Source organism: Lupinus angustifolius, unplaced genomic scaffold (assembly GCF_001865875.1).
Source record: "Lupinus angustifolius cultivar Tanjil unplaced genomic scaffold, LupAngTanjil_v1.0 Scaffold_21_120, whole genome shotgun sequence".
Lineage (NCBI taxonomy): Eukaryota > Viridiplantae > Streptophyta > Magnoliopsida > Fabales > Fabaceae > Lupinus > Lupinus angustifolius.
Window position 1 is genome coordinate 47,899 of NW_017719659.1, and position 14,298 is coordinate 62,196.

General features: G+C 32.2%; 1 protein-coding gene across 2 annotated transcripts; it reads left to right on the forward strand.

Moving 5' to 3' along the window:
* The first annotated feature begins 5,335 nt into the window (after positions 1-5,335).
* Positions 5,336-13,870, forward strand: LOC109338293 (ceramide kinase-like). Of its 2 annotated transcripts, none has more exons than XM_019575494.1 (12): positions 5,336-5,678; positions 6,770-6,889; positions 6,978-7,145; positions 7,249-7,341; positions 8,487-8,579; positions 9,416-9,641; positions 9,930-10,023; positions 10,626-10,775; positions 11,799-11,900; positions 12,185-12,562; positions 13,296-13,362; positions 13,432-13,870. In XM_019575494.1, the coding sequence occupies exons 1-12, from the start codon at positions 5,493-5,495 to the stop codon at positions 13,567-13,569; spliced, it is 1,815 nt and encodes a 604-aa protein (XP_019431039.1). In that variant the 5' UTR covers positions 5,336-5,492; the 3' UTR covers positions 13,570-13,870. The 2 variants fall into 2 exon arrangements, with proteins under 2 accessions (XP_019431039.1, XP_019431038.1); XM_019575493.1 differs by having other exon boundaries at positions 5,337-5,678; positions 6,731-6,889.
* The last annotated feature ends 428 nt before the right edge of the window (positions 13,871-14,298 follow it).

Below are 14,298 nucleotides of genomic sequence, written 5' to 3' on the forward strand. Positions count from 1 at the left end.
ATCTTACATATGTAACTAGATAGTACATAGGTATGAAATATATGAATGACATAAAAAAAGTATCATATTAACAATATTAAACATATTGAAGTATTCTTTATTCCCCCGAATGTAACTTAAAAGATATATAAATTTTATTTTGATTATGTTTTTTTGTCTTAGAATGTAAGATCAGTAGAATATTTAGTATCGTGTTAAAGATGCTTAAAAGCAATAAGGAATATATCTAAAAAAGTTTTCCAATGAAAGTCAGTAAATGAAGAAAATAAAAAATATGAGAGAATAATATCAAGAGATATGCTACAACTAAGAAAGAGTGGGAGAGTATGAGTGTAAGTAAACTTCTTTAAGGAGGAAATCTCTCTAAGAATGAGATGACAATTAAGAGAGGGTGAATTAGTTGTCTTAAATTTATGATAGATTTTTCTGCAAATTTTAGAGTTAGTATTAACGGAAAAGTTATATAGAAAAATATCAAGTAAATTTAAGGAGATAAGGGAGAAGTTACATTCAGTACTCTTGCAGCACAAGAGATTTATTCATTAGACGTTAAGAGTAGTAATTACAAATTCTCACCACAAGACGTCTTATGTCACTCTTTGGAAAAATACATTTCCAAGTGACTTTATCTCCTTTCTTATCACACCCTTGTGAAAGAAAGTATTTTAGCAAATTGAATGAAAAAAGCTTTAACAAGGGAAGGATTGCCTTTACAAGATTTGAACACTATAATCTCTTGCAATCCGGTAACTCTTTATACACTTAGTTATAATGCTTAGAAGGTTTGAAAATCTTTGAAACCACACTTAAAGCAACTTCAAAAAATTTAATCTGAAAGTTAAGAACAAGTTGCAGAAAGTGTAAAAAAAGTGTTTCAGATTGTGTATGTGAGTTGTATTATTAAATTATGAGTTTCAATGTCTTTAAATAGGCTTTCCAATCAACCATAACACATTTATGAAAATGTAGAAGTTGATTGGAATGAAACCATTTTGTTTAGGGTGAAAGCTGTGCAGTTTGAATATGAAAAACTGGTGTAAGAGCTCTCAATAACCGACTACAGCATCGATGTAATCGATTATCCAAACATTTTGTCCAACTGAGCAATTGATTATCATACTGTGTAATCGGTTACTCAATTATACTATAACCTTGTAATCAGTTAGTCAAATGGAGTAATCGATTACCCTCTTCAGTTTTTGTGGGTAACTCATTTCTTACTCATGTAACATGTTACTTAGTTCTGGTAATAAATTACTTAGTCACAATAACCTGTTACTTAGATCAAGTAATATGTTACACAATATTTTGAAAATTGTTTTCATCTATATTTGTAGTTTTCAATTTTCTTTTAAAATATTTTGAGCATTACTACTTATTATATATTATATAGTATAAGGATAGAAGCTGAATTAGTTGTCTTAAATTTATGATAGATTTTTCTGCAAATTTTAGAGTTAGTATTAACGGAAAAGTTATATAGAAAAATATCAAGTAAATTTAAGGAGATAAGGGAGAAGTTACATTCAGTACTCTTGCAGCACAAGAGATTTATTCATTAGACGTTAAGAGTAGTAATTACAAATTCTCACCACAAGACGTCTTATGTCACTCTTTGGAAAAATACATTTCCAAGTGACTTTATCTCCTTTCTTATCACACCCTTGTGAAAGAAAGTATTTTAGCAAATTGAATGAAAAAAGCTTTAACAAGGGAAGGATTGCCTTTACAAGATTTGAACACTATAATCTCTTGCAATCCGGTAACTCTTTATACACTTAGTTATAATGCTTAGAAGGTTTGAAAATCTTTGAAACCACACTTAAAGCAACTTCAAAAAATTTAATCTGAAAGTTAAGAACAAGTTGCAGAAAGTGTAAAAAAAGTGTTTCAGATTGTGTATGTGAGTTGTATTATTAAATTATGAGTTTCAATGTCTTTAAATAGGCTTTCCAATCAACCATAACACATTTATGAAAATGTAGAAGTTGATTGGAATGAAACCATTTTGTTTAGGGTGAAAGCTGTGCAGTTTGAATATGAAAAACTGGTGTAAGAGCTCTCAATAACCGACTACAGCATCGATGTAATCGATTATCCAAACATTTTGTCCAACTGAGCAATTGATTATCATACTGTGTAATCGGTTACTCAATTATACTATAACCTTGTAATCAGTTAGTCAAATGGAGTAATCGATTACCCTCTTCAGTTTTTGTGGGTAACTCATTTCTTACTCATGTAACATGTTACTTAGTTCTGGTAATAAATTACTTAGTCACAATAACCTGTTACTTAGATCAAGTAATATGTTACACAATATTTTGAAAATTGTTTTCATCTATATTTGTAGTTTTCAATTTTCTTTTAAAATATTTTGAGCATTACTACTTATTATATATTATATAGTATAAGGATAGAAGCACCTATAGACTTAGACTCTAAATTCCTTGAAGCTTTATCTTCATAAGTATTCTTCATTTTCTTCTTTATGTGATGTTGGTGTCTTCATCAAAATCGTGGCAAGGTCAGGAGCAAGATCTTCTTCACAAACTCTTATTTATAATAGAGAGGTTAGGGGAATATTCATTTATAGATGTTGTTAGTCTGACCGATCAAATGGCTTATCAGATCTGCTCCAGACATACAATGGTTGATTTTTCCGTGTCAAGCGACTTTGTAGATTTGTACTCTATGGACAATTGACTTATAATTGTATTAGTTTGTGTCATCACGCCATAGGTCCCTTATGTTTTCTATTGAAAGGTACAATAGGGTGTAGATAGCATGCGACCAGTGATAAAGATTATGCGATCGGTGATAGAGATCTCTATCATTCAGCCAGCGTGAAAATAAGATGTCAGAGATGGTCTTTGTAGTATCTTGTCATTTTTGCCCGGTCAACAACTCATTTGCTTGGATTGTTCAGTTGCATGGCTAGGGCCTTGGAATGTTCGGATCGTGCTTGTCTGGCTCAATCTCGAGTTGATGGTTGTCGCCCAATTCTGGCTGTGATATGTACTTTAGAATCAAAATGGAATAGTTACCCCCAATCTAGTGGTATGATCGATAAGTCGGGGGTGCTGGTAGACTTCACTAAAATTAACGATTTCACTATATGAAGTTCTTGCCTAGGTTCATGGTGTCAAGATTGTTCCCATGATAGTCAGTATCTTGCAATCCATAGTTCAGACCTTAGCTTCAAGTGTAGGGTCTTTCTCTATTCACTAGACATGCTCAAAAGTGATTCCGAGTATCAAGATGTAGAATTGACCCACAATACTAGAAGACAAGAAAAAACATACAATTCATTCACTTTGTAAGCCTCTTTTACATCAATTCATTCATTAATTTTTTAGATTTGTTAGTGAAATTGCTTCAAAATTCCCATAGGCTTGAAGCTCTTATTATTCACGAGGAAACACATAAATATACAAAGGGACAATATTCAAAATGGAATTATCCGTTGCATGTTCATGATCGCCTTCGATTTTTCATTGTCATATTTTTCTGTTTTTCTTTGTTTTGCGATTGTGTGGGATATGAAGACAGAGGAATGTAAACAACAATTTGAATTTCATTCAGGTCCAACACTTGATGTTTATTGGTGCAACAATGTGCCCTTTGCCTACCACCAATTACCTTCATTTCATTCATACCCTGTTTCTCATTTCTCTTTTACAAACACAACACATCAAACTGTGTGTTTTATAACAACAATGAAGTTTCACTCTCAACAATATAAAGTCAAAGAAATTAATTCCATGGAGAAATGGTTAAGATTTATAACCAAGAAGATTAATAGAAGTCATTGGTCCCAAATATTCAATTCTTGCTTCAATGTCAATTAAATTGAAGTCTTGTGGCATTCGGGTCAAGATTTATGACAAAAAACATAATTAAGTGCTTAAGAATCCAATCACATCAGGATCGAGATTCCGATCCATTTTTATTTCATTCATCATTAATGGATGGTTTGCTTCTATACATGGTGGTTAATCATTTTTATTTATTTTAATCCAGACTCAACGATTAATTCTTCCTTCAAGATTCAATTATCATAATCATGATTCAAATCAAAATTTCAAATTGAGAGTTATAATATTCACTTACTAGCTTGAGGGGTATTAAAGATATTGTAGAAGATGGTTAGGAAGATAGTTAAGTTTCTAACCATTTTGATTAGTTGTTTAATTTCCAAACTTCCTTTTTCCTTTGTATAAATAAGTTATCATTGACTTTTTTTCAATCAATGAGAATGATGTAAATTTCCAAATTCTAACTCTAATCTTGCTTAATAATATTTAATAATATGTTTATATCAATATATTAATATTTCATAATGTATTGGGTTCATATGGTTATACTTCAGGATAAAATAGATATATAAAGAATTTGCATTATTAATGTAAATTGTTAAGAAATTACTCTAAATTGACAACGTGTTAAAATAAATAATATATAAGAATAGACAAGAAGTGAGAGAAGAGGAGAAATTATATTCCACTATGAGGACATAGTTTACAATATTATACCTGTCTTATATAGAAAGTAGAATTTTAATTAAGAAATAAATATACTCTTAATTTAATATTAGAATAAACAGAAACTAAAATTAAAATAAAATATGAACAATTATCCACCAAAAGATAATTACAATATTTTAAAGTGGTTAATATATATACTGATTTAGTAAATATATTTTTTACAAATGTACATTAATATATGAATGCATATATATTAAGATTGTAATATGAGAAAAAGATGTATACTCCTGACAGTGTAAGAGTTCTTTACACTGTCACTACATGATTCAACATTCATTGACTTTTCAGAGAAAGTAATCCAAATGAATGGTAGATGATGCATTGATTGTGTATACATCTTTACACTGTCCATGTATAGATTTAATACTCTTGTAATATTTATACACTTTAGTTATAAAGATTTACTCATAGTCAATACATCATTCATCATTTATTTATATCAACTTTTAAAAAAATGGATTATAATAAAGCATGAATGATACACTATCTAACAACAACGTATAAAACTTATATACATTATTATACACATTTTTTTTTCCTTCTCTGTATTAAACTCTACTTTAAAAGAATCTCACATCATTTTTTTTTCGTTGGAAATATTTGCAAGAAAGAATAACCATCCACATCTGTATAGAAATGTTTGGTAAAAGAATATGAACTTCAATTTTGTGGTCAATTTTTTGTGATCCAATTACTGGTTTGTTCTAAATCTAGTGAATGGTTATTTATTCTCCAAACATGTTATGTTCTGTTCCAACCCAAACAAAACAAACAATAAATAAAATACAAAAACATAAACCACTTTTTCTTCATTTTCCTAAAATATATTTGCTGAAAATCTTCAACCTTCTTCAGATTTTACTTTTCAATCTTCCCATAACTTTGAAAATTTTCAGATTTAATAGAAAAAAGTCAATCTCGTTTCCTTGACTCTTCCATTTGTGAATGGAGAGAGAAGGAAACGATTGTGTTATGCCACACAATTCTAACATGACTCTTCTTAATGATGATGTTGATGATGATCAAACAACAAATTTGAGGTCAACTTTTTGGTTGGATCGTGTTGGTGAGGTTATTCTCACCTTCAATTCAAATGGGTTGTCTTGGAAATTGGTTGAATCATTGGGTAATGTAAGTCCCCATTTCATTGCTTTTACTATATTTCTGTCAAATTTTGATTTTTTTATGGGTCCAAAATGAAAGATTCTGGCTTTATTCATGTGGGTTTGGTTATATATCTTGTGAGTTATGAGTATTCACCCTTATGTTTTATTCTGTTCTATTTGGTTCAATCCTTTTAGTGGAATCCAGAATTTTAACCCAAATGTCTTTTCTGTTCTATTTTTAAATTTTATGCCAAACACATAGCAAATTTGTATGCTTTCTGTTCTGTCATGTTTTTCATGTCTATCAAAGGCTATACCTTTCTATGTTATGGATTGATATTTTCTGCTGTGAGTGCTGTTTGATAATTTTGATGCTTGGTTTTGTTTATTGTATTGATTCTCTTGTTATATTGAATGGCATGTGTGCGTTTCAAGTGTTGGTAGTTTTGTTTTTCTTAAAAGTTTGGTTTTTTCTAAATATTTTTTGTTTCTGGCAGCATTCCTTGTTTTTTTTTTGCATAAGTTAAGCCACGAATGTCCAATTTGCCATGAAACAATATGCTTTTGGCTGTAATAGTTCTAGAATTTTCTCTCTCTCTGTCCTTCATTACCTATTTGCATTGAAAAAGTTAGGGCTGTTTCTCTAAAGTTTTAATTTTATCATAGTCTTTGCATCTTGTACATTTATGGGCATAGCTTGGGTTTTGGAAGTCAAAATCATACACTGTGAAGTTACATATGAAAGCTAATAGATTGGGCTTTAATTTGTAAAATCCTTGAATTTTAACTCCTATCCAGTAAATATAAGTTTGCATTTGAAATCAGCTCCTTTTCTGGATAATTTCTATGTTAAAACCGTAGTTTTTGTGTGGCTGTAGCTTGACCTAGGAGCTTTGAATTCGGGAATCCTTTTCTTTTCTGAAAACTAAAATATGCAATCGTGCTAAGTTCACACATGCGCACAAGATGCCTTAATGTAACTTTATATGAGATAGTTCCCAAACTGTCAATTTCCAAAATGAGCATGTAGTTTTGATTTCATCTCATACTATTTATCCCAAATGTTCAACGGAACAGGATGATTCAAATTGTTTAGGCATTAAATGTGTTTCTAAGGTTGCTACCGAGATCAAGCTGTCTGATGTATATGCTGTTGAGTTAACTGATCAAGGTTTGGTTCATATATCAAATATTCCTCATGCTACTGAGCACCTGCTTTTAGGTCACGAGAAAAAGGTTTGTTCTTGTCCTCGTTATTGGTTACGTAATTCTGTTCCTTTATAGGTTTATCAGGTTTCATAGTTTCTCTTTTACAATATCGCAGATGTACCGCTTTACAGTGCATGGTTTTACGAGGAGCAGGAGTCAGCCTTCTCAGATGATCCTTGCTGAATATACTTTCGGCCATGGAAATTTGCAAACATGTCAGATGTGGGTAAATCAACTTAGTGCTTCCTTGAATCTGGAAGTTGAAAGGCCAAAGAATCTTCTGGTATGCTCTACAATTGGTCAAAAACCTGCTTTATAATTTTGATTTTGATTTTAAATTGATCAATTGAAATGAACTTTCCCCGAGATAATTTCTGATTCACTAGGTTTTTGTTCATCCAAGGAGTGGGAAAGGTACTGGCTGCAGAACCTGGGAAGCGGTGGCTCCTATATTCTCACGTGCTAAAGTAGAAACGAAGGTAACTAATTTACTAGCATCTCTAGTGATTTCCAAAGTCGATAGCTGCTGACAAAAAAATTAATGTTATGTTAATATTGGTCCAACTCTGATACGCTGTATTTTTTTAAGAAGCTGATACCGATTCTTGCTATAGGCCGTCAAGTCCTTATGGTATAACTTAGTAGAATATTATTAATTTTGGATTGTGGTTAGTGGTTGAAGTTGAAATAATTTGTTTCCATTAATTTGGTGTTGGTAACTTGTGGAGTTTAATTAATCACCCGTTTTCCTACTTCCTGAGCTTCATAAAAGGATTAATGTTGTGTCAGATCCTCTGTTCTTTTTTAAAATAATATCGTGTTTTCTTTTATTGTACTTATATGGGCTAGTCAATCTTATGTTTAGGACTAGGACTATAAAGAAATAATACCACTAGTGAGCTATTTGAGCTTGTTTTGTTAAAGGTTAAGGTTGTGTTATACTTGTATGAACAATTAAAGAAACAAGTACATGTATCATGATATATATTAATTGAGAACATGCTTAATTCATTAGCTCATGAAATGCTTAACTAACCTGAGGCCGATTTGTTGTGCATATTTAAGAATTAAGAATATAATAACAAAAACGGCATGATTCTGTTGATAATTAACAAAAAAGAAATTTGTTAGATGAAAACATAATATATTAAAGGAGAGGAGACACTGAAGTAAAATGAATTTTTTCTGTATTTGTTTTCGCAGCTGAGTTTGACTGACCTGAGCTCTATTTTTGAAGCATTAGAAAGAATGATAGCTTGATATATGTTTGGGCTTGAGTTTAAGTTTGGTGTATTTTTATTGAGTTTGCTTTAGCCGATAAGTATTTGACTTGCCTCACCTTAGTTACAGCCCTACTTTTGGATTTGCATGTATTTATGTTTAACATGTATCCAATCCACAGATGAAGTTTTTCTTAGCTCCAATTCCAATATTGCAAATTAGAGCAAGTAAATTTCAGCTTAGCCTTACACTACTGACATATATACCTATCTCTCTCACTTTGTAATACTATAATGAGAGTTCACAATATTGGACAATAGAAAACAGTTAGAATTTTGGCTTCACTCTACTTCTGTATGTTTTCTCTTTACACATAGTTATCAATCTTGCTTTTCTTCACCAGGTGATTGTGACTGAGAGAGCAGGACAAGCATTTGAGGTGATGTCATCTATAAAAAATAAGGAGCTTAACTCATATGATGGTGTTGTGGCCGTTGTAAGGACTTATCCAAACTCTTGTACACTTTTACTCTGGTGACTACTTAATATAAGGCTGTTTTAAGGATGAAATTGTAAAACAATGTTTAGTTATGGTGAAATGGATGCTACTCTGATAACACAGAGTGGCGTTCCTGCCTAGTTTCATGTTGACATACCATGTTAGTTGTTTTATACTGCCAAAAAAGGGCGGCCCAGTGCATGAGGCTTCCACCTAACAGGATGTGGGGATGGTAGATGTACGCATCCTTACCCCGCTAGCAGAGAGATTGTTTCCAGAGTTTGAACCCGTGACCTTATGGTCACTAAGCAACAACCTTACCGTTACGCTAAACTCACCCTCTTTGTTTTATACTGCCAATGAACCTTCAAGTGTAAAGCAGTTTTCTGTGTTTACCTCCCCTCTATATTTGGGGGAAAACCCATTGAATGAAAATCCTCTTTCTTTTGTAGCTGTAGATGAATAGGAAAAAACTACCTTTCTAATCTAACATACTCTAACAAAATGCAGTACCAAAGATTTCTTCTCTAATATGTGCGTCATTTTTTCTTCTCTAATATGTGCAACATTGAGATTGTTATTTTGATTTGTTATTTATTATAAGGTTTTGTACACCATTGCAATTTACATGAACATTATACAAATCTTCATATTATGAATCTAAATTTCTCATCATGATTTTCATATGCTTATATGTTTTATATTAATAAAGTTTTAATCCTCTTCATATTTTATAAGATGGATCCGTTTAATCTCTTTCCAAGTTCCCTTGCGGATTTCAAGTGATTTTATTCTGTTCTTTTCGATTATTGTTCTAATTTAAGTGGTTCCAGGGTGGTGATGGATTTTTCAACGAAATCCTTAATGGGTTTCTTTCTCCCAGGCTTAAAGCTCCCAACCCGCCAACTCCACCAGACTTTCTTCATTTGGTTAAAGATAATGGTGATTCGTTGGTTCTTGATGAAAAAGAAACAGTTGAAGAAACTTCGAATGACAGTGAAGACCAGTTTCCTCTTATTTCCAATCTTGAACAATCTGGGTCTAGAATATCATATTCTTGTAAGTAGAGTTTATCTATACTTCATTACATTTCCAACAGCAAATGCTTTCAATTTGTGATTGGTAGCTGACTTATCGATTTACACATTTTCTTGGATACTGAATGCCTCTTAAAATTACAGTACTAAAAATGCTTGTGAAAAATATGTTAGTTTTTCCATAGTAACTAATGTTATGAAATATTAGTTTTTCTAACCACAACATTTTCCCCTCTTTAGACTCTCTTGTTTACTTTACCGGGGGGAAAATAAAAACAAATTAATGATGATTGTTATGTGGCTTTTGAAGGTTCAGAAGATATGGATCCTGAGTTTCCTGTTCCCAACGAACGATTTAGATTTGGGATCATTCCTTCAGGTTCAACTGATGCCATTGTAATCTGGTAATTTTTTCCATTTCTAATATCTTTTAATTTCCATTCTGAAAACGAAACGATTTATCTTTCATATCTAAAACCAATTTCAATGAACTGTACGTAAGAACTATAATCTGTTTAGATTTTCATGGGTTAAAAGTATAACCATTTCTGCAGTATATTCTGCCAAATATATATTTCTAAGCCTTGTGCTGCACAAGTTACATTTGATAGTTATGATTATCTTTTTAAAACAAACAAACTCAGAAGGTAGTATTGTTGAACACACTGAATATTTTTCTGTTTGCTGATCATTTTCATTTTTGAGGAAGTCGATGTTCATATCATCTTGGTCCATAATGTATAGAATGTTATTATAATATTTATTGATAGAGACAGCGATGCAGAAGCCATGTGTTTCATTCACACACGGGGAGATGCATATATATTATTCATATAATAAGTGCATGTTAGATGCATAGGAAGCTACAATTGGGTTTTACTATGATTACGTCCTGATCTCTCTATAAAGTTGAATACTTTAACAAGTTACATGATATTTTGTTTGTCTAGCCATATTTGCAATGCGTCCTTATAGTTTTATTATATTCTTGTGATGTCTTTTGTAGTACAACTGGAGTTCGAGATCCTATAACATCTGCGTTACAAATTGTCCTTGGCAAAAGGGTGAAACTCGACATAGCTCAAGTTGTTCGGTGGAAAACAACTCCTACGTCTGAGGTTGACCCTTATGTGCGCTATGCAGCTTCCTTTTCAGGGTAATTTTTATCTATTGATTGTTGTTTCCTGGTGAAATGCTTTAATTTTCAATAGATTTTTTTAGAAAAGGAAATAAGAGTTCAAAGAAAGATGATAAGGCATCCTTGCAAGAAGATTACAACTGAAAAGACCTAGACCCTAAGATTGAGTCATGTAACAATTATCAATAGAGTTCAATCCAAACTATCTCCTTTTATGCTTACTTTAGTTTCAAATTATTGTACTTTAAACATCTTGTTTTGGCTTCATTTCTAGAAATTGAAGGATTCTAGCTTATTTTGTCTCAAAGAACTTGACACGGGAAATTGTCATCAGTCTGATGAGACTTTTTTTAAATGTCATAAGCTCCATATGGTTGGTGTTATGCTAGGTTTACCATAGATTTTTGCTTTAATATTTTTTTGTCAACAGTTATTTTCTGTTAACCAAGAAACTCTTCTCTTGCTTCCCCTCTCTCGGACTGAATTACACGTGTGGAACAAATAGGGAAAACAGATATGTTCAGTTGTGCAGGCTTTAAATTAAGTGCTCACAAGTCACAACTATGCCCTGTATGGCAGTTGAAGAAATTAAACAGACACACATTTCTTAGTCTGATTCGTGAGAATCTTCAGCAATGTTTCTTTCTAATCTTTCTTTGGGCATTGGCTCATTTAAGCATGACAAGCAGGGATGAGAATATATTGCACAAAATTTATGAAACCATAAGAAAATCACATTTAATCTGCTATTCTCATTTCATTCCATCTTGATTGGTTTTTTCTTAAAAACTAGTCAAAACTTTATCCATATACATCTTTAAATGTACATCATTTTCCTGCTACATGCCAGAAATTAAGGTTCTTTCCTTGTTACCAATTAAGATGTAGTGCTTTGCTGCTTTTTAGAATGGTAATATAAGCCTATAGTAATTGGAGATTTTTGTATACTACTTTTTTTAATGGAGCATATACTACATATTGAACCTTAACGATTTTAGACATTTCTTCAGTATTCTTATATTCTATATTAATGACCTTCAGGTATGGATTTTATGGTGATGTCATCACAGAGAGTGAGAAGTATCGCTGGATGGGTCCCAAACGTTATGATTATGCGGGAACAATGGTATTTTTGAGGCACAGGTATTCTTCAATTATTTCTGCTCTAAATGTCATTTCCCGATTTCCAGACTGATCTTGTATACCTCTTCGTCTTCATGTAGCATGTCACATTTTTACATTATAATATTAGTCTGGTCTTATTTGATGTCTGTTTTACATGATGATGTTAGCTTCTGCATAGAAGTCATTTTTGTATCCATAGCCATGACTAGTAGTATAAGTACAATTCTGCTTTACTTATTTCAATTATTGGTACTTGACGTCATGTTTATTTTCCTTTAACTTTCTTTCGGGTTACAATTCAGGTCATATGAGGCAGAAATATCTTACCTTGATGTTGAATCCGATGAAACCAATTTCACTTCCAAAAGGAATCGTCACGGCAGTCTGTTACGGGCTCTGAGAGCTCCACATAAACCAGAAAGATATATATGCCGTGTCAATTGCAAAGTTTGCAATGAAAAGCCAGATCTTACAACTACCGGAGTTTCCGGCCTAACACCTCATTTATGTTCAGAAAAAAGATGGGTAAGATCCAAAGGGCGTTTCCTTAGTGTAGGAGCTGCAGTAATCTCTTGCAGAAATGAAAAAGCACCTGATGGTCTGGTGGCTGATGCACACCTTTCAGATGGTCTGCTTCATCTTATATTGATTAGAGACTGTCCTCATGCTTCTTATTTATGGTACATTGTTTCTTTCCACATTATCCTTGTGAAGTTTATTAAACCTTATAAGTTTCTTGAAAATCTTGCAAATTCTGCTGTATCAAGCATAGAATCTTTATCTATCTTTTGTTGGAAAGTAAATTACTATCATATGTTATGTGGAATGGCTATGCAATGTCATATCAATCTGTCGGAAACTTGGACTTAAAACACATTTAGGGTCTGCTTGGTTGAGTTATTGGAAATTGGAAATAATATGCATCTCATTTTCCAACATTTGACATTGAAAGATGATGTTTCTTGACCAGTCAGAGTGCAAAGCACAGGGTTCTAGCACTCATTGTGGGACAACAAATATTACCCCATGCCCGTGTAGTTCGATATCTACCCTTGGAAAAACATATCATTTCTTCAAATATACTCTTGATGCCTGTGTCACTAGCAATCTTCCTTGTAACAAATAGGGTAATGATTTGTTGCACCACCATGTGAAGAGTCTATGCAGACCTTAAATCATTCTGAAAATGTTTAAGTGGGGTATACTTGGATTCACTAAGAAGGGTTATTGAAGTGTGAAGATTTGATTTTTGTAAATAACATTGTTCTTATGATAATCTTTTCTGTAGAACTTTTTTGTAATTTCCTTTTCTCTCACTCTCTAGTTTATTAAAATAGTTTAATTATTGTCTTTTTATGTGTTTTTGTCTTGCACATTTTGTTTATTTATTTGCTTACTGGGTAATAATTACAGGCATCTAACTCAACTTTCAAGAAGAGGGGGAAGCCCCTTGAATTTCAAGTTTGTTGAACATCACAAGGTTAGTTTTCCTCGAATCTATACCGCCTTTTCTCATGGACAGCTTCCTAACTTCATTTAGCATCTGCAGACCCCGGCATTCACTTTTACTTCTTCGGGCACCGAGAGTGTATGGAATCTAGACGGCGAGATCTTTCAGGCACATCAACTATCAGCTCAAGTGTTTAGAGGCCTTGTATGCATGTTTGCATCTGGTCCTGAAGTTTAATTGAAGCCTTGTATGCATGTTTGCAACGAATCATGAAATTTTCCAATTCAGTGTACTATAGTTATTTTTAGTACAAACAATTTGTGTTGTATATATATGTATCAATTCCAAGCTTCCATCAAGTGGGAGATTTCAAGGGTCTCTAAAGCCATGTCTAGGACTAGTAAAGCATGGAGGGGAAATTTTGATGCATCTGAATAATTTTTTTTAAGCTTAGCTCATGATTTTCTGTAATCTTTTTTAACATATTCTGGAAACTAATTTTTCTCATTATAAATACTAACGGAATTATTGGATTATTGGTTAACCTAAGATCGATTATTTGTTATTATTAAAAAATCGATGAGAATACAATAGAAATAAGGGCAACAAATGGATTTTGTAGGATAGGCCTGCCAATTTAGTATGAGCTTAACGAAACCATTATAGAGAGGACAGGCTTTGTTTTGGGGTTTCTCAAACCCTTCATGTGTCTATTTACAAAGTTCCCATAATTTGGGGTTTTTTTGAGATAAAATATCAAAATAGCTAAATATGTTTAGTAATAATATATAATTACATATTATTGTTCATTTCTCATTGTTAATTACATTTTTAAGGAAAAATAAAAAAAAGAGTCTTACATTATTATTAGTTTATCCTAGTTCATCTAAATTTTTTACTCCCAAACGAGGGAGAGGATTTCCTTCCTTTTTCCTTCCCTTCCTCCCCCTTCCTAACCCTTTGATC